Genomic DNA, 19,042 nt, shown 5'->3' on the forward strand with positions numbered 1-19,042 from the left:
ACAATTAACCATCATGGTCGATTCTAGTGCTAAATAATCCACAGTCAACCGTCATGGTCGATTCCAATCCGATTTTAATACATGTGCACAACCCTATTCATCCACTGCGCACCTAATTATAATCCGCAGTTAACCATCAGGTCAATTTCAATTCGTTTTTCAACTTGCGTACAACCCTAATCGTTCACGGAGTAGTCTTATTTTATGCACCAAAAAGTCTAAAACATCGCATACATGCACCCCCTCGATCCCTCTTACCTTCCCCATCAAAATAACCTAAATAAAAAGAAGCATAGAATCGTGACCGTCAATAGAAAAAATCTCACCCATCAACTTTCCCACGTACTCTGAAAAACCACCCAAAATCCGCCCTTTCATTCACCACTTACTTCTCTCTCTTCCTCCAAACCCTTCACCAGTTCGCCCCAAACCCTTATCTCTCTCCACCCCACTTTCTCTCTCCTAATTCCCTAATCCCCCTTTTTCCCAAAAACCCCATCAATTTATTTCCAGGGAAAGAGATTAGTGGGGTGCAAATCTCTAAAGGGTATTCATTTAAATCAATGGATTCAGATCAAGGGAAGTTGTTTGTTGGTGGGATTTCATGGGAAACCACTGAAGAAAAGCTCAAAGATTATTTTGGACAATATGGTGATGTTTATCAGGTTAATATTATGAGAGATAAAGCTACTGGTAGACCTAGAGGTTTTGGCTTTGTTCTTTTCTCAGATCCTTCTGTTCTCGATCGTGTTCTTCAGGATAAACATACCATTGATGGTAGACCTGTAAGTTCTTCTTTCTTTTTGATTAATTTTATTGGGTTTTCTAGAATTTGTGTAATTCTTTATGTAGTGTATTAGTTTTTTATTTTTAGGGTTTTAATATTTATTGGATTCAGATGTTTCATTTGGGATTACTGTTGTATTTGTGTTGATTTATTTTTGTTTGATATGGGTTTTGTATGATTTTTGGTGCTGAATGATGTTTTGTGCTTTTTTATTCATGATTTTTTTCCTAGGGTTTTATCCTGATTTGTTTTTTTTCGATTGGATGTATTGATCTATTGTATTGGGTTTGCTTATATTTAGATTGCTAGTGTCAATTTGTTGTCTTGATTGGATTGTGTAACAAAAATGTATGAATGCATGTGATGAATGCTATCTTAAGTTGTTTTTTTTGGGGAATGCTTTTCCTTAATCCAGGTTGAGGCGAAGCGAGCTATGTCGAGAGAAGAGCAACAGAGCTCTGGAAGAACCGGAAACAACAATGGTGGTAGAAGCGGAGGTGGTGGAGGAAACTTCAGAACCAAGAAGATTTTTGTTGGGGGGTTACCTCCTACTTTGACTGACGATGGTTTTCGACAGTATTTTGAGAACTATGGCCAAGTAACTGATGTAGTTATAATGTATGACCAGAATACAGAGAGACCCCGAGGTTTTGGATTCATTTCTTTTGACAATGAGGATGCTGTAGATAGAGTTTTGCAGAATACCTTCCATGACTTAAATGGTAAGCAAGTTGAGGTGAAGCGTGCTCTACCCAAGGATGCCAACCCTGGTATGGGTGGTCGCGGAGGCGGCGGCGGCGGTTATAATTCTAGTGGCGGACAAAATGCATATGGTGGCAGAATGGATTCTAATAGTTTTATGCAATCTCAGAGTGCTGGAGGTGCGTTTCCAGGTTATGGTTCTTCTGGTTATGGTGCAGCTGGTTATGGATATGGTCCTGCCAATTCTGGCATGGGCTATGGTGGGTATGCTGGATACGGAGGTGCAAATCCTGGCTATGGTGGCCCTGCCAGTGCTGCAGCTTATGGAAACCCCAATGCCAATGCGCAAAGAAGTTCATGGAATGCTGCGCAGGCAGCCTCTGGTTACGGTGCAGCTGGCTATGGAAGTGCAGGTCCTTGGGCTGCTGGTGCTGGAAGTGGTGGACCAACTGGTCAATCTCCAAGTGGAGCCTCTGGGTATGGAAACCAAGGCTATGGATATGGTAATTATGGTGGAAGCGATGGATATGGTAGCGTAGGTAATCGTGCTGGAGGTGCCCCTGGTAGCAATGCTGCTGGTGGCGGTGGAGAGATGCAAGGGGGCTATGGTGATGCCAATGGTCATGGAGGATACGGGGCTGGAGGTTATGGAGCTCAGGCAAATGGACCTCATGGTGCTCAGATGGGATATGGTGGTGGATATGGTGGGGCTAGACAAGCGCAGTAGTCATAGTTCTGCTCAACTGATTCATCATGGACCATAGAAGTTTGACCTTCAGAGTTGCTGGGGGATAGCCTATTTCGATCTCAAGCATACTGTTGGACTGGTTGGCTTGCTTTATTCCCAGTAGTTTGCAGTAGTTATCTTGCTAGCGTTTAATAATAATTTTGTTTTTTGGAGTACTAGTTGCTTCTTTTTACTATTGTTTTTGTTTGAGTTTAGTTTGGTATCTGGTGTGCTGTTTGATGTTTATTTGCTGTTACTGCTGCTCTATTAGACTTTTACTGCACTAGTGATTAAGCTGTATAAGCTTATATTGAATCCGTTTATTTGGTTGGTATATTTTTAGCACTGTATTGATTTGGTTGTTCCTTGTAGTAGCCTTGATGAATCAGGTAAGCAGGAAATTATGAGTGCATGTGTCTATGAACTTAAATCTTCTGTAGTTACCTTGTGTTTGACTTGTGAAGTAGGAACAGAGATTTAGTGAAGCTTCTCGTACTGGTAGAGATTGGAGCTGTAGACAAAGTTGGGTTGATCAGTTCGTAATGGATAGAGATAACGTAGTGGTAGTTGAAGCTTTAACTCTTGGCAATAATCAATTTCTCCCTGTATTTGCCCTTGTTGTACAGGAGAGGTGCTCAAGTTCTGAAATTGGGTGGGCTTCACACAGCCAAATGCAAGTTTGCGGTGGAATCTTGAACATGCAATCGGTTTTATGGTGAGAATGTTCTGATGGCGTAATGAATTCATGGGACTGATCAACCCAAGCAAGGTCTCTTCTGTTCCAATCTTCTGTCAAGTGTCAACGTGTGGTGGGCTGGTGGGAATTTTAAGCTGATCTCCATCTGGTATGTTGAGTTTAATTTAGGATATTTTCTTCCTTCCTCACATTTGGTGGAGGAATTTGTCTATCCTTGTAGGAAATTTTGATGATGAAAGCTAAGTCTGTCGTATAGGATAATTTTGAGGAATTCTCTGTATAGTTTCACATATAGATGCTAGTGGGCCTTTGCCCTTCTGAAGTAGGGTTAGTACTTTGTCCTGCTGAAGTAGTCTCTCTCTCTTTGAAGTAGTGAGTTAGTACGGATTAGTTCCATTAGAGCTTGCTTTATTAATTTAATTTTAATTTTTTAAGTCTGCTGTGGATGGCTAGTCATTTAATGCATTATACTCTGAACTTTAGGAATATATTGTCACATTGTCCCTATCCCTCATAAATAAATAAGGATCGACGACGATTTCACTTTAATATCCTGTATGATAGTTGTTTATTCTTCCTGTCTACCCCACTCTTTAAGTGGGTGTATGTTTCTCAACTCGGTCATAATCTATTTTTTAGACATCCCAAGATAGTTGGTGTGAATATGATTTTTGCATGTTTTTTGTTATGGTAGAAAGGATCATAGAATTAAGCTAAATTAGAGTTTGTTACAAGAGTTTCCCTGCTAGCAAGTATATGCAGAGCATATTAGTCATCCATAGCACCTTTTGCATCACATATTACCGAGATCATGCTCACTTTTTTTCTCGTCAAAGTTGCTTGTTCTTTGAGAGCAGGTTGCCTCATTATCTAGAGCTTTTTTGTTTGGTAATTGGATAGTTGGTTTCTTAGGGGGACTCTTTTCATGCCACAATGACACTACTAGAGTACTAGCTACTCCGTACCTGTACTATTCGTTCATTATATGGTTTATTTCATTTCGTTTTGTAGCCATGGATTGGCTGAATTCAACCCCTCTTCTGTCCTCTTGTTTTTCTCTCTTGCCTTTTCAATGATTCTTGATTTCGTTTCTTGAAGGAATGGCCAGATGCCTTTATTTTCTTCCTTTACAAAGAAAACCTCGTATTCTCGCCACAGAGACGTATGCCAAGACTTCATTGCCAATTGAGTGATACGGCGTCTGTGCATTTTTAGTAGCAAAAGTGAAGCTTGCCGGGTCAAGATTTGAACCGAGTAACTACAATTAATAGTAAGACTAAAAATAAATTAAAAAATCATTTCACTTAATTGCCACTTGTACTAAGCTTTGAAAAACGTTACTCCAAAGTCCAAAGGAATGCTACTCGTATTAGAATAAGACGTAGTGAGGCACATAGCACATGTATTAGTTCTACTACGTATATTTTTCACAAGTAACTTCGTACATTTATTATTTGCATACACTAAAAAAATACTACAATCATAATTTGAAAGTACATACAAGTACAATATGCACGATATGCTGGAAGTACAATATTTGTGGCAATAAAAGTAAATTTTTAGCCACAGATATCGTACGTATTTATATGGTATATACGGAGTAGTTTAGTTGGTAAAGTATGCTTGTTTCTAACACCAATTTGGTTGATAACATGCTCAACATAGTAGGAGTTTGTTACGAAGTGTCTTACAATCTTGCCATCTCACAACAACAGCCGAAAAAAAAAAAGAAAAAAAAAAGAATAAAAGGATGATAAGGGAGAGATTTAGAAGGGGAAGGAATAGAAAAAAAAAAAAAAAAAAAAGAGCTGTCCAATTTGTCTGTCTCAAAAAAAGAAGAAAGTGAACTAATTCTTGTTGCAATGATTTAATTTAAAAATCCCAACGTTCCCATTTTCAAAAACCGAATTTTATTGGAGCCAAATTTCCTTTCTATAACATAACTTTTCCGTGTCACTTTTACTCCCAAGTCCCAACTAACCCCTTATTCTTCACTTCTTCTACCTTTATTTCACCCATTTGATCATATTCACAAAACATACCTAGCTCCCTCTTTCCACAGAGAAGGAGGGGGATCAAGCACGATTTAGCAAGCGAGCTCGAGAGAGGCATACAAGGGTAATGGGGTGGACCTTATTTGCATGTTTTGGTGGTACAAATAAGAGAAAACGGCCGAAGTCAGCCTCTAAATTTGGCTCCAAAAGCAGAAGAGTTAAGCATCTTATCTCAACTCTTTTTTTTTTTTTTTTCAATTTTTCTAAATTTTTAACCGTTTGAAACTAAGGTATGTATATGTTTTGTTTTCCATTTGGTTGACAGAGAATTCGGGGATATGAGCCATTGCATTCGGATAATTCTAAAGTGCTGGACGCACCACAAACCCTCGGCGGCACAAGGTTATTCACGTTCTTTTCTTCAAATACCGTAAGAAATGCCAGGTGAATTGTTGTGGAGTAATGGTTTGTTATTATGTAGGGAGAAGCCGAAAGATGAAACGAAGACAAGGATCAGAAAGAAAGTGAGGTTTAATTTGGAGGTGGTAACTTATGAGCCGCTGAGCTCACAAGAGGATGACCATGATGATAACAATTGGGAAGAAAGAGGCGACGAAAAAACAGATCAAGCAACAGCAGCAGTAGAAGCCTGTCTAATCTGTGCACCTCTCAGTAAAACTATCTCAACTGAATCAAAACTGCCATTGTACTCATCAAACTACAGATACAACTGTTGTTATGATGGTGAAGATGAATATGACGAGGTTGAGGATGATGATGATTATGGTCAGCTAAGTGATGATGAAGATGATGATGACGACATTGATAATGATTATGAAGATGATGATAGTTGCACGATTGATCCTCAGAGCACATACAATGAGAAAGTAACTGAGGAACTTCGCGATTGTTCTTCTGTGCCTCTTATCAGTTCTGCAACAAACGCTCGACTAAGGAGCCACTACATAGTACCGGTGCTGAACCCTATAGAGAACCTTTCTCAGTGGAAGACAGTTAAAACAAGGAAATGCTAATTTTGAGTGTGAGTGTGAGTGTGTGCATGATTCTATTTTCCTATTCCTCAAAATGATTATTTTGTTTGTGTTTGTGTATGGCCAAGTTTTACTGATCAACATACAAGCCAGTATTCCCCTCCTGTAATCAACAGATTATTTTTGGCCTGAAAGAAAAATATTTTGGGTGTAAAACAATTCCAATGCTTAAAACCAATGCCAGGATAATACACAAAAACGGCACTATATAGTAAGATGATGGGCAACATCATTCCCATCGCTCTCTACCATGAGATCAAAAAAGCTAACCAATGCCAACAAGAATCTGACTCGGGGATTACATTTTCCATATAATAGCCCACGGAAAATTATCTCGAATGATTATGTTTTACTAAAGATGATCTTATTTTCAGAATAATTTTCAGCAGAATATACTTTCCCTCCAAGCTCCAACTAGACAGATGTAATAGAAGAAAATGTCTACAAATCTGGTAATGTAACAGCAAAATCTGGATTGGGAAATAAAATTCCGAGCTTTAACAATAATCACAAGAATTAAGCAGAGTGAAAACTTTGAGATCCATTAAGTTGTTAAGTGTCATTCTACAACCAGAGCAAAAGATTTATATATTAGAATTTGTTTCAGAGTAACAGAAGTACAAAGTGTTGTCACTGACAATAAAAAAAAAATAAAAAAGGAAAATAAACACACTTAAACTTACAAAAGCTCATCTTTTGCATCTACCTCTCTTTAGGAGGACATGCTACAAGTATCGTCGTGGATTTTTACATTCTCCATCAGTCTTCCATACCCGTTAAAGTTAATTATGCTCTGTAAAACTAGACAACTGTCGCAAGCGCAAGCTGATGCCTATGAGCAAAAATTTCCATGGGCAAAAGAATGCTTCCCAAACTCGGTGATCTTGAAATCAAGATTCAAGATATGAAGTGCAGTTAAGTAAAGTTGTATCTCATGATTCAAAAATCAGAATTAGGAAGTGACAAACTCAGTGGAATATTCCAGCAGAATGTTGCAGATTGGTGCCCATGGTGGGTGTAAGAATAACATCTACTAAGTATAAGAATCTACAAACTGGTGTTGGTATTGAAGTAAAATCTACATTATTGTACAGAAACAAGAATCCGAATCCTCATCGTCATCACTGTCACTTACATCACTGCACCAGAAAAAAAATCCTCCAATGAAATCAATAATCATTAAAAAAATAGGACATGTACAATATACACATTCCAATTCACTTTAACACGAGGAAGCATCAATTATTAACAATATTTCAAAACAAAAGAAATCCTACAGAATCTTAAATTATATGCGTGTATATATATAGAGTATTTATGTATTAGCAAAACAGAGTCTTGAAGAAAAGCAAATCATTCAGGGCAATAATACTACACTTAAATCACCCACAACTTAGAGAATCTCTTCATTAAACATGAGTCGGTCCAATCAATCACAATTAATGAAATAGCCAAGCAGATACTCCCTACATCTCTTAAAAATTGCCCTGTATACCATTTTAGGGCGTCCCTTTACTTCTCTGCCTAAGCCTTAATAAAGTGATTACGAGGAAATGGGCCAATCAAAAAGAGGCAGAGGGAGGGAGTAGCTATATTAATGAATAACCAAGAACAGAGTCTCTCTTAGATCAGCAGCCAAAAGCTGGATCAACACTCAGTAGTCGATCTAAGATTAAGATAGGCGTGATCACAATTTTTCAGCATCAAACCCACATTAATAAAACTTGCACTTGCAATATAATTCTTATCAAAAAAGGAAAAAAAAAAAACTTCCATCTGCATCTATGGTCTAAAGTGGTAATTGCAATCTACTGAAATTATGAGGATGATTTTTCATTAGTTGGCAGATTAAAGATGTTGCTTTCCAGTTGCCACAGCCTGCCTTGTTCCCAATCTGTCCCTCCAACTATTAAGGTATATAAAGTCCTATAAAAAGCTAAATTTGCACCTAAAGACTAGCTGGTGCAAACAGTTGAATGTATACAGCTTATAATCTTATGTGCCCCTCATTTCACTAGAGTCCAGACGATTAAACACTTACTAGCGATATCTCATATTAAGTAGTAAATAAGTAACATTTGACAATACAATTTGCAAAAGTAAGTTAAATTTTGATGAATTTTGAAAAGTTTACATAATGCCAGGTAAAAAGATTGGAAATGGAAGGTTCAAATCTTGGAAGGTTCAAATCTTCAAAACAAATCTGCCATTCAAAAGCGATTAAACGTTATATACTTATATTACCATACAATACTTTGACATAAATTTCCATAGAGACTAAGAAATAAATCAGCTAACTTCCAACAGGACTTCTATAAAAAAGAAATCCTCAAGCAACACTTTTATAGAAAATTTAGATAGCAAAATGTCACAGAAGAAACTAGCAGATATTATTTTATGCATCATAGAATATTCGATGCTCTTGATCATGAGCACAAACAAACAGATAAGCACCAGGCCAAGAAACAAACAATGCAAATAGTGGCTATAAAATCCTCTAGAAGTTATTGATGAGCTGTTGATGTTAAATCAGATTATCTTGACTGGACACTTCCAGACAAACACCCAGTTCAGCAACCCTACCTTCAAACACATGCTTGCATATATTGCATCACTACCAAACATAGAGGAAATTATCGCAAGTCAAGCTATGTCCCTCTTTTGATATAAATCAAGTCAAGGGAATTAGAGTGTAGAGTCAGTCCAAAAAGATCAATAACGCAATGAAATAACAGTTATAAACTCATAAAAATTTTCAACAAATTTCCAGTATCCAATGATTTGTAAGGGCTGCCGTTAATGCTTGGTTAACATCACACTATATTTCTTTTTCCTATTATTAGCTAAGAGGAAAAGATTTATCATTTGATTGATATTAGTTGTCTTATTCATAAGTAATCAAATCTTCAGGTTTATAGGCTTGTATTACCTCTTTTGAGTGATATGAAGCAGGTGGTGAAACTTAAAGCTAACACTAATCCTTTTCCTTGCCTAAAGGCATTGTAGCTCTAAGTCCAGACATTTATCTAACACTTTTATTTGCAATAATCGCAACGTCAAACAATTATTTCACACATCAAATTTTATACCTAGCAAGCTTATATTAATTTTCACTTTCTTCAACCGAAAGTTAACTTTGACATGCACAATATATACAGATTCCTAACTTTGAATATTAGAATACAATTACAACTTGATGAGAATTACGGGTTAATTATCCTTTAGAACACAAGTTAGTTTCTCCTTAAATGCAATTAAAAAATGAGCTAGCAAAATCCCTCGTCGAATAAAAATTCCAACTTTATCACCCAAAGTATCCACTTTAATTTAACAAAAATCGAACCAAAACCAATTCACTATCCACTTAATGAAGCTTGCTACAGCAATCTTTGCTAGAGGTCTGTCCGACATGTAATATTCATGTCTGTAACTCCTGTAAGGTATGATTTTTAGCTAAGCCCAGGGATGATTGTTAAAATGGACTAAACACAAATCCCAACTATAATCTCATCTATATCCATTGTAAAACAGCCAAAATGATCATTCAATCCCAAAAAAAAATTTTGAAACTAAGTAGTAACAACAATCTCAACACAAGGCTAACACCCCTGATCTTTCATCTTCTCTGTTTTATTATTTGAAAAAACTGCAATAACAATTCCTATCCTCCAATTCAAGACCAAAAGCTGTGTGTTAAGGCGAAATTCGAAGCTTACAAACCAAAAATACACTTGTACACCAGAAACATATACTAGTATAACATAAGATCACAAAAACTGAATGGCATAGAGAGATCATCAATGCATAACAACATCAGTCGAAATCATAGTCACAAACATATACACAAAGTGATACTTAGGCCGAAAATTAAAATCCCAATTCTACAAGCTAATCACATCATTCACATCATCCAACAACATAAGGTAAACCATAAGATTGCATAATAGATAAAAAAAAAAATATGATTAGAAATGCCTCATTACCTTGGTTGAAATTCCACTATTTCAGCAAGTTTATTCCCACCATTAGTATCATTCCACTGAACTTTCTTTATCTTTGAATCACCATTTGCAATTTCGCCGTTTCGAGGCGATAGCAATCTCTTTGATTCATCATCATCCTCTTGAACACCTTCTGTAGCTTCCTTTTCAGGCTTCAAGCTACTAATAAGTGGCTTAGTTTTTGACTCTTCACCATTCAAATCCATTGTAAAACCAACAATTTAACAACCTAAGCTCAAATTTCCAAAAACCCCACTTTACCAATCCAAAATTTTCAAATTCTTACATAAATGGAAGAAATTTCATGTACCCATTTGATTAAATACCATAATCATAAACCAAAATATCGCCATGAACAAACTAAAATCCCCCCAAAAAAACCCAGATCAAATTCACCAAAACCCCTCAATTTTAGCCCTAAAAATGTCGAAATTTACAGCAAAAATGAAGAATTTCAAGTACCCAGATGATTAAAAGAGGACATCAATGTAGAAAAACAAAAACCCAGTATGCTCTAATCAACTTTACCTTAAATTTGGCAAGGTATTTAGTTAGGTACAAAGATATGCATAAAAAATAAATTCAATAAATAAAATATAAAACGACCTTTCAAGAAAAGGACACAAAAAATTGGGGCAGAAGTTGAGGGATCTAAAAAAAACCCTCACACTAAAAGCTTTGAGAGAAGGAGAGAGAAAGAGTGCAATCAATTTTAGAAAGAGATTGATAGGAGAGAGAAAGAGAGATATACTTAAAGAAATAGAGAATTTGGAAGAAAAAGAAGAAATTGGTTGGAAATTCTATTGTAATTGTAAAAATGCACAATGATTTTTGTTTGGTTTTCTTGAATCATAATGTTGAAAATGATGACTTGACTCTAGATCTAGCTTTGGTATAACGATTCAACGGTGGTTGTTGTTGCATTTGTTGTTCAACTATTTACCGCCAACAGATTTTGCCCCCACTCTTTCTTTTTTTGTGTCACAAATCAAGATTTTTTTTTTTTTAAGAACAAATCAAGATTTTTAAATAAGGGGTAAATACTAACCAGTACGGAGTAAATGATTTGTTTACAACAATCGGGTTTGGTCTGAGCCATATTTGGTGGGGTCTGCTTTATATCAGTATATGTTTCGAATAGTCAATATCGGTGTATAAGTTACAAATTGAATCCGGTTAACTGTATAAGGAGGATGAAATTTAGCTCAAAGGTAGCCAAATTATTCAATTTTTACACTCGTATATCGTTTATTTATTTAGTTAGACTGGGAACCATAAGCACCAAAAGAAGAAAAAAAAGTTAAGACATTTTTATTCTTGCTATGGATAACCATAAACGAAATATTCAATTCTTTATAAAAAAATAAAAAATAAAAAATAAAAAAGATGAAATATTCAACAATTGACTTGGTAAATTCAGTTTACTTTGTAAATTTTGAGGTGATATCCCTAAAATCGAGTTTTGTTTATATCTTAGTCAGAAGTGTATTATCCCTAAGACCGAACTTGATTTAGTGAAGAAAAAAAAAAACTAGCTAAGAGTAGTTTTTAGGCCCAAATCATGCGTTGTGTCATTTCATGGAACTAACAATCTATACTTTATAAATTAAAAGGTGTTTAAAAGAACGTTTACTATGATCGGATAGCAAAAGAGAACATAAAATACGATGTATCGTACGTAGTGGTAAGACACTAGTGTAAATGTGTAATAAAGTAGAAGTTGAGGTGATGGAGTAGTGACATCGCTCCCACCTCGTAGAGTGTGCATGTATCAAGCCAAGAAAAAATTGTGCCATGTCAAGTAGGTGTCAATCTTTAATACATAGGGCCGGCTCATGTACATCTTGGCTCTCGTACCGTATTAGATTAGGTTGATACACAGACCAGTGCATCATGCTCATAATCCTATTAAATTTTGAAAATAATATTCATGCATAATACATGGCTTTCGTACAATATGATGCCAGATCAGTGCCATATTAGACCCACGTACAGGCCCACACATGCTAACTCTAAATACAATATGATAGTCCGTCCTAACTACTCCTACTCTTTAACCCTAGAGTTTTTTTTTGGATAGTTTGTCTCAAGTTACTCCTAGATACCTTATCTTCATATGATTTAAGTTATACTTGTATTCAATACATTATTTTAAGAATTTCAACTAACATTAACTTTCGATGGGTCAATGATTGAGACAAGATGGAGTGACACTAGCTAGCTAGCTTAGATGAATTTGCTTCAAAGATTAACTACTATAATTATAACTTAAAAGACACTCACCAAACCAAACCACTTACTACTTCAGTTGGTTCACCACTCACAATTCAGTCATATTTTCTAACTTTTATTACCTCATTTTCATCATCTAACATAAAAACACACACATGAGGATTATTATTGAAGGGAAAGGAAGGAAGAGAGTTTAACTATAGATGGGTTGTTTCGGGTTGGATGGCGGTAGAAGTAAAAAGCTTAAGAATGGTTGCTTTGAACGTTCATCCCCTGCATTACAACAAATTCTGCTTCAGCTATTTCGGTAAGAATTTTGTATAGTTTGTTCATTTAGGATAAAATGTTTTTATATGCTTCCTATGCCGCTTCTTAAAAATGGTTGTGGGTCGAATCATGTCAGTGCATTGGCTATAGTCTCTAGACTCTAGGCGACACGACTCATGGCCCGGTGATCTGTCTGGTGGAGCATCTTTAAGTACTTGTTTTTGATACATTATAGGTTGATTATGGGGCCGCAAGGCGCAAGCACTCCAGTGATCTGTGTCATGCCAAGCAATAGGCCCAGGCATGACCTACTAGGGGCACTTGTGTTGGCATGGTTCAATTGAATAATTTCTATCTTTAACGACTAAAAGTCTACTAGCATAAATGATGGATAATATATCAAAGCCTTACAAATAATTATGTAGGTTAGTCAAAATATTATGTTGTGTTGCAAAGTGTACCAATTTAATGTTAAGTGCTTTAACATATAAAATGTATGCTTTAAGAAAGCAACCTATTTAATTAGTATAAACTTGGACCACCACAAAACACTTTAATTAGTACCAAGTCCCTAAATTATAGCACAATCAAACAAGATTACTTGAGAAAAGAAAGTCATATTCACCACATCTGTAGTAACCAACAACTAGTAAGACAGTCCTAACTCCTAAGAGATATTTATCAATAGATAGAATATGCAATACGCATAAGACAAGCAAATAAGATATTTTTTTACTCCCTTCATTCCTTGTAGAAGAGAAATCTTTAGAGGATGGAAGGAGTATCAAGCAAACTGTGTGCTCGCGTACTATCTGAGTATGCGACTAGATATTAGAAGAAAGGAGAGGAAGAAAAGAAAAGTTGCCCCAGCAGCAGAATATATACCACAAAACATGCAAGATATATTCCAAAATACTCAAGATTGATAATTATTAATTATGCATGTCTTGGCACCATCACTACATAAAGTGGTTTAGACAATAGTAGTAACATCATTATGAACAAAAAATATAATTATAGGTAGTACAGATTTTGAAACGGGTCAAGTTTTTGCCAAAAAACTTGTTTTAAGACTGGGCTGAAATTTTCTGCCCAATTCGGCAAAATAGCTAAGGTATTTTGGGCCTAATAAATGAAATAAAATACTTTGTAGAAATGTAGAATTGTAGCTGATCATACTGTTTTCATGACAGAGATCAAAAGCCAGTGGATATTGATCATCATTTATATGAGTTTGGGTCTGTGGAATACCATGTTCAGGTAAGCTTCAAATCCCTGTGACTTGTACTTCAAACCGATACACAAGTTCGTTCTACAGATCGGCAATTCTGAATCATAATAAGAAATCCGTTACCCCCTCTGACCTACGTCCCTTAAAGAAGTACGAAGTATGAAGTTTTTGAATGGATGATAAAGAAAGCGAAAAATTAGAGAGAAAAAATGTGTGGATGGATGGAGTATAAATGCATAATAGATTTTTTCGAGCAGAAGACATGAGAGGGAAGATACAATAAGGCCTAGGACATAATATCAAATGTTCCACTGAAACACTTTCATAATGCCAGTAGTTTTCCTGGTTGAGTTTATTTCAAGAGTAAATTTGAACTTGATGTACATTATCCTCATATATCTCATTCACTGTTTGACAGACCACTGCTTCAGATCCACAAAACATCTATTTGTCGATTTCGACTCCAATACTCTCCCCCAGAACACTGGTATCACAAGGACTGTGTCCTTACACTATACAAAGGGTGAAAGATATAAGTCCTAATGTGGTTGAAATACTAAACATGGCAAGAGATGGATACCAATTGACATTACAGCTGAATACTGACAACGTTCCACAAGGCAAAGGTTTGCGACTCTGAACTGTCTGCAGATACATTTACTACAACAGAAAATAGAATAACATTGCTTATAAGCTCAGAAATACAAAGTGAAATTTATAATCTGCAAAGTTTTGTAGTGCTTAAAACGATTCACCTTTTTCCTTTAAATTACACAGCAACAAAAGATCTCATGATACATTTAAAAATCACTTTATGCATGCATTTCTCGCTTAGCACAATAAAAAGATTGCAAGAGCAAGCTTGACACTTACAATTTGATCTAATTCATAGAGCACTCCTATATTTCTTGTACAGCTGGAGTGAAGATAATTAAGGAGATTGCTGCAGTAGCATCTGTAATATTGAGCTCTCAACTGAAAGAAATGCTCCGAAATTTTAGTGCAGAGGATGCTCCAGAAGGGACTTACAAACCAATCAAGTGTATATATCACCCAAGAGAGCCCCTCTTTGTCATCAGACAGGTAATACCAGCAATTCTAGATGAAATGTTCTTGTTTACTCTTACAAGAAATACATCCTTGCCCCTCTCTAGTTAACAGCATCATGATCATTGTAGGGATTTGTGTTTGATGCATGACATATATGTGCTTGACAGCCGCAGAAGATTACTGTTGTATTCCCAATGAGATTCAAAGAAACTTCAGATGTGGTAATAGCAACGTCCTTCTTCCAGGTTTGTGGCTCACCCACCATAATTTACATCATATCCTAAACATATTCATGTCGATCATCCAAATGATGATAATTTCTATAACAGGACCTCATGGACATTGGAAACTCTGAGGCATTTGCTAAAGCACCTCCATGCACGTGGTCACCCATTCCTCCTCCAGAGTTGAGAGGAGAACTCATGGAAGACTTGAGCACCAATGGAGGATTTGTCTCTTTTGGTATCAACCCATTTCATACTAAGTCTATATATAATTCACTTCACATGGCTTAAGTTATAGTGACGTTCAAAAAACTGTCTAAATAGATGAAAAAAAGGCACAGTTTAGGAATAAATTTTTTAATGGGATGAAAGTTGATTAGCAGGATAAAACCACATATCGAGGTACTCTAACCAGAAAGTAACAGGTACATCTCCTAATGAGCTAATATGTATATGGGTCACTAGTAACAAATTAACAACATTATCGAGTCAGAAAGTAATACTGCCTCTCTTATCACTCTTTCTTCAACTACCAGGCTAGACTAGAAAAATTAGTTGATGACCAACTTTTTGTGTGCAGACATATTTTCGCGCCATGTTGATGACAAAAGACTGGATAGTACTGTGTGGAATTTGCTGAACTTCTACACCTATGTTAAATCTTATATAAAGGTACTACTTGTAGCGGCTCCTACTGTTTTAACAACAACAATTTCACATCTTGATTTAATGAGAGGATTGCTGCAGGGCACCAAGGGATTCATACAAAGAAAGATGAGGCAGAGGTTGGAAGATTTGGTCAAGGTAAAAACCCTACAATATTGCTCTATATCCTAATTCTTCCAGCATCTCACTAGCTTGTCCAATTTAAATGCAAATTTTTAATCCTTTTAAGCAGTTCAATTGAAAAAAAGATCATTTCTTTTGTCATTGTTGGTTGCAGATCTTGTATAAACCAGACGTAGAAGAAGATGATCGTGAACAACAGGTTCGAGGTATGTCTTGGATAAAGTCAAACTCTAAGACTTTCCTGTTATGATTAGTTGTTAAATAATACCTCAAGTAAAATCAAATTAATACTATAAAATAGTCTGCAATCTTGACACCCATCGCTCACTTCAAAGAGTACGAACAGAAAAAAGTCTAAACATAGTACTAAAAAGAAAATTACAACATTCTAGGGCAAATCCATAATTTTGTTTTATATGAAAAGCTGTAAAAAGTTGATACCACAAGTTCACAAGAAATAACAATTTATGCAACCATGGAAATGCAGGATGTGGCTGGAAGATAAAGCCTATCAACTCTTCAAGATTCAGAAAACTCAGAAAACAATATGGTGATTTCAAGAGAAAGATAAAGAGAATAAGATACCGGATTAGAATTCACGGATTCAGTGAATTGAACAGAAAGATCAAGAGAATCCATCATCAGATTAAGATCCGGGGGCCCCAATGGTTTTGTACCCCCAAATTTCACTCTGCAAACAGATATACAAAATTAGAGTAATTCTATTCAAGTATTGATCAGTAAATTATGGGTGCACAAAGACCAGTTAGCAGCTTGTTAATGGGCAGAGGCTGACTGATTACCACAGCTGCAAGCACACCAAGCAGCTTCTGGTACTCTCCACAATACTTCTTAACTGTAGCCACAAATGCTTATGTAAACTTAAATTCATTGAGTAGCATACTTATCTAACTACAAAGAGCAGAAATATGATGCCCTGCAGAAAATTAGAGACGTGCCATCAGTTTGTGTTCCTCTTTTACATCTTTATAGATCCAAATGTTTAGAAGTTAAATCAAAGTTAATTAAAATTGACATGGTTGTTTCACTCTATTCCAACAAGTTGCATAAAGATCAAATTTTAGATCTATAGACACCAATCCCATTTAACAACATAATAATACTAAAGACTGAAAGTTAAGCAAAAAATGCCACAATTACTTCCAAATTCAACACAACACACATTACTATGAAGCCGAAATGTATCATCTTGAATACAATCTACTAATCATTACTCCTACCCTGCATAGATTACGCTATATTATTGGGGAAGATGATTGACGAAAAAAATAATGGGAATTTATCAGCATCACATCTCGGAAGTATGAAAATTAGTTACCTTTTCTCAGTATCAACAATTAGCTTCCAAAGTTATGAAAGTACTCCATACCAATTATATATTATGACTCTCCTTCTCCTGTTAGACATATGCCTTTTGTGAGTGGCAGCCTAGTGCACTAGACTCCAAGCTTTACATGAATGTTGTCTCCTGAACCTGGTCATGCCCACACTCTTGCTGAGAGACTTCAAGTCAATCTGAGTAACAAGCTATCATAATAAATCATACTCAGACCTATCTAAACTCATTACCACAGACCTGTCAGTCTTCCTCCTCCTATTCCATCTCATCTAATCAGTACCATGATTCAATACTTCCAGTAACAACTCACAAACAGTGCTCCATTCTCGTACACTACCTCTGTGCAGATTTAGTCATTACATTACTTATTCAGATAGCACGTCTATCAACACAGCAGTTGATTTTGGGAGGAGGGGATAATGGCTAAGCTTCATAAAAGCATATAGTTGTCATTTACATTTCCACATGACAGCATGCCAGGACAACAAAGGCATAGTTTCCAGAAACTCGTCAGACACCATGAATATTCATAAACAATTCTCTACGAAATTTAATGAAACAGCTAACCCCAAGCATTCCAGTTACCAACATAATTGGCATTAATGCATTGGTGCCTCCCATTTGTAACATCATAAATAGATACTTCATTAAGAAAGACGATAAACTGTATCCTCAAGACCTCAAATACAGATTTATCACAGAAAGATTAGATGAGAAATGTAATTTGCATAGATAACTACATAATGAAATTTTTTATGTACGATATAAGCACAACCACCCCTTTGTAACATGCAATATGGCAATATAAAGGATTAATGAAAAAATTATAATATTATTGATGTTAAATACAGTACTATTACAGTATACATTAACAAAAACAAAAATATCCTAATGATAGTATTCTCTGTAAAAACAGAAACTACAAGCTACACAAAAAATTTAGGTTATCTACCTTTAGAGAAGAAACACTCCACTGATCTCCTATCCACAGCAACTCAATTTCCCTCAACATAGATAGATATAAGAACAGAACCACTACTACTCCAGCTCAAATTCAGGAAGCTGCTGCATTGACAAACTGTGAGACTCAATTTTCGCCAACAACGGTCCACTGCCCTCGCCGCATCTCAAATTCTCCTTACATGACAACAATCCAAGCAACCCAAGACAAGCAATGATAACCACAATGGCATGCCACACAAACAACAACTTCATCAATGCAATACCCCTCAAGCTATCCTCATCAAGATCACATTTAACATCAACATTCATTTGATTAGGCAACAATGACACCTCCTTACAACCTTTCAACCCAAATGTAGAAGTATACAAATTCAACCCAGCTTGCAAAACCCAAGTCCCTTTAAAAATCATCCCACTAGACAGGAAAAAATCAGCTAAAAAGGCGGTAGGCCGAATCGACAAATACAAGCAAGAAAAGGCACAGATTAAGGTTAAATTACCAAGCAAATCATACACATTGCTGCTAACGCCAGTAAAACCATTGCCGCTCACACCAATAAAACCATTGCCATTGATGAAATAATCAATCAAAAAGAAAACCCCAGATAAAAGAAACAAAAAACTCTCATTAATACACACAAAATCATGAATTTCTCTCAAACAAATGAGAATTAAAAGTACCCAGAAGAAGAAAATGACAGCCCCATGTTGAAGAAAGGAAAATCTGTAAGAGGGGTGGCCTGAAAATGAGAGAAAAAGAAAGAGGTCAGATAAAGCAGCAATGGGTAGGGCAATTAGGAGGGCATAAAGGTCAAAATTTTTCCATTTGGGGTCGATGAGAAACCAAGGTTTTGAGCGGTAAAGAGAAGGATCTTTGAGGAATAGAGAGAAAGAGGAATACAAGCGACGAAATCCAACTGGGAAGATGAACAGAAACGTCGAGAAATGGGTTGCCAGTGATCCCAT

General features: G+C 36.1%; 4 protein-coding genes across 5 annotated transcripts; 3 read left to right on the top strand and 1 right to left on the bottom strand.

The window, feature by feature from the left end:
- The first annotated feature begins 309 nt into the window (after positions 1-309).
- On the top strand, positions 310-2,550 carry LOC110718247 (heterogeneous nuclear ribonucleoprotein 1-like). Its single transcript, XM_021897083.1, has 2 exons — positions 310-785; positions 1,203-2,550. The coding sequence occupies exons 1-2, from the start codon at positions 564-566 to the stop codon at positions 2,214-2,216; spliced, it is 1,236 nt and encodes a 411-aa protein (XP_021752775.1). The 5' UTR covers positions 310-563; the 3' UTR covers positions 2,217-2,550.
- Positions 2,551-2,853: 303 nt separating this feature from the next.
- LOC110718249 (lateral signaling target protein 2 homolog) lies at positions 2,854-6,158 on the top strand. Its single transcript, XM_021897084.1, has 3 exons — positions 2,854-5,124; positions 5,233-5,309; positions 5,389-6,158. Exons 1-3 carry the CDS (start codon positions 5,035-5,037, stop codon positions 5,939-5,941), a joined length of 720 nt encoding a protein of 239 aa, XP_021752776.1. The 5' UTR covers positions 2,854-5,034; the 3' UTR covers positions 5,942-6,158.
- Positions 6,159-12,228: 6,070 nt separating this feature from the next.
- On the top strand, positions 12,229-16,806 carry LOC110717848 (actin-related protein 2/3 complex subunit 2B-like). 2 transcript variants are annotated; one of them, XM_021896633.1, is made up of 10 exons: positions 12,231-12,499; positions 13,653-13,719; positions 14,109-14,316; positions 14,607-14,773; positions 14,908-14,985; positions 15,070-15,202; positions 15,545-15,636; positions 15,712-15,768; positions 15,908-15,959; positions 16,241-16,806. In XM_021896633.1, exons 1-10 carry the CDS (start codon positions 12,396-12,398, stop codon positions 16,471-16,473), a joined length of 1,191 nt encoding a protein of 396 aa, XP_021752325.1. In that variant the 5' UTR covers positions 12,231-12,395; the 3' UTR covers positions 16,474-16,806. The 2 variants fall into 2 exon arrangements, with proteins under 2 accessions (XP_021752324.1, XP_021752325.1); XM_021896632.1 differs by having other exon boundaries at positions 12,229-12,499; positions 15,545-15,768.
- On the bottom strand, positions 16,491-19,042 carry LOC110717580. Its single transcript, XM_021896317.1, has 3 exons — positions 18,156-19,042; positions 17,394-17,452; positions 16,491-16,609 (listed from the first exon to the last, which is right to left on the bottom strand). Exons 1-3 carry the CDS (start codon positions 19,040-19,042, stop codon positions 16,491-16,493), a joined length of 1,065 nt encoding a protein of 354 aa, XP_021752009.1.

This window comes from Chenopodium quinoa, unplaced genomic scaffold (genome assembly GCF_001683475.1).
Source record: "Chenopodium quinoa cultivar QQ74 unplaced genomic scaffold, ASM168347v1, whole genome shotgun sequence".
In the NCBI taxonomy this organism is placed as follows: domain Eukaryota; kingdom Viridiplantae; phylum Streptophyta; class Magnoliopsida; order Caryophyllales; family Amaranthaceae; genus Chenopodium; species Chenopodium quinoa.

Excerpts from the sequence above, each read along its gene's own strand:
- LOC110718247 (XM_021897083.1), top strand. The coding sequence starts at position 564 with ATGGATTCAGATCAAGGGAAGTTGTTTGTTGGTGGGATTTCATGGGAA. Across the intron at positions 786-1,202 it reads ATACCATTGATGGTAGACCT|GTTGAGGCGAAGCGAGCTAT; the intron begins GTAAGTTCTTCT and ends TCCTTAATCCAG.
- LOC110718249 (XM_021897084.1), top strand. The coding sequence starts at position 5,035 with ATGGGGTGGACCTTATTTGCATGTTTTGGTGGTACAAATAAGAGAAAA. Across the intron at positions 5,125-5,232 it reads TTGGCTCCAAAAGCAGAAGA|AGAATTCGGGGATATGAGCC; the intron begins GTTAAGCATCTT and ends TTTGGTTGACAG. Across the intron at positions 5,310-5,388 it reads CAAACCCTCGGCGGCACAAG|GGAGAAGCCGAAAGATGAAA; the intron begins GTTATTCACGTT and ends GTTATTATGTAG.
- LOC110717848 (XM_021896632.1), top strand. The coding sequence starts at position 12,396 with ATGGGTTGTTTCGGGTTGGATGGCGGTAGAAGTAAAAAGCTTAAGAAT. Across the intron at positions 13,720-14,108 it reads CTGTGGAATACCATGTTCAG|ACCACTGCTTCAGATCCACA; the intron begins GTAAGCTTCAAA and ends ACTGTTTGACAG. Across the intron at positions 14,986-15,069 it reads TAGCAACGTCCTTCTTCCAG|GACCTCATGGACATTGGAAA; the intron begins GTTTGTGGCTCA and ends TTTCTATAACAG.
- LOC110717580 (XM_021896317.1), bottom strand. The coding sequence starts at position 19,042 with ATGGGATCACTGGCAACCCATTTCTCGACGTTTCTGTTCATCTTCCCA. Across the intron at positions 17,453-18,155 it reads CTTCCTGAATTTGAGCTGGA|AGGTAGTGTACGAGAATGGA; the intron begins GTAGTAGTGGTT and ends AAATCTGCACAG. Across the intron at positions 16,610-17,393 it reads ACTGGAAGTATTGAATCATG|TTAAGAAGTATTGTGGAGAG; the intron begins GTACTGATTAGA and ends TTGTGGCTACAG.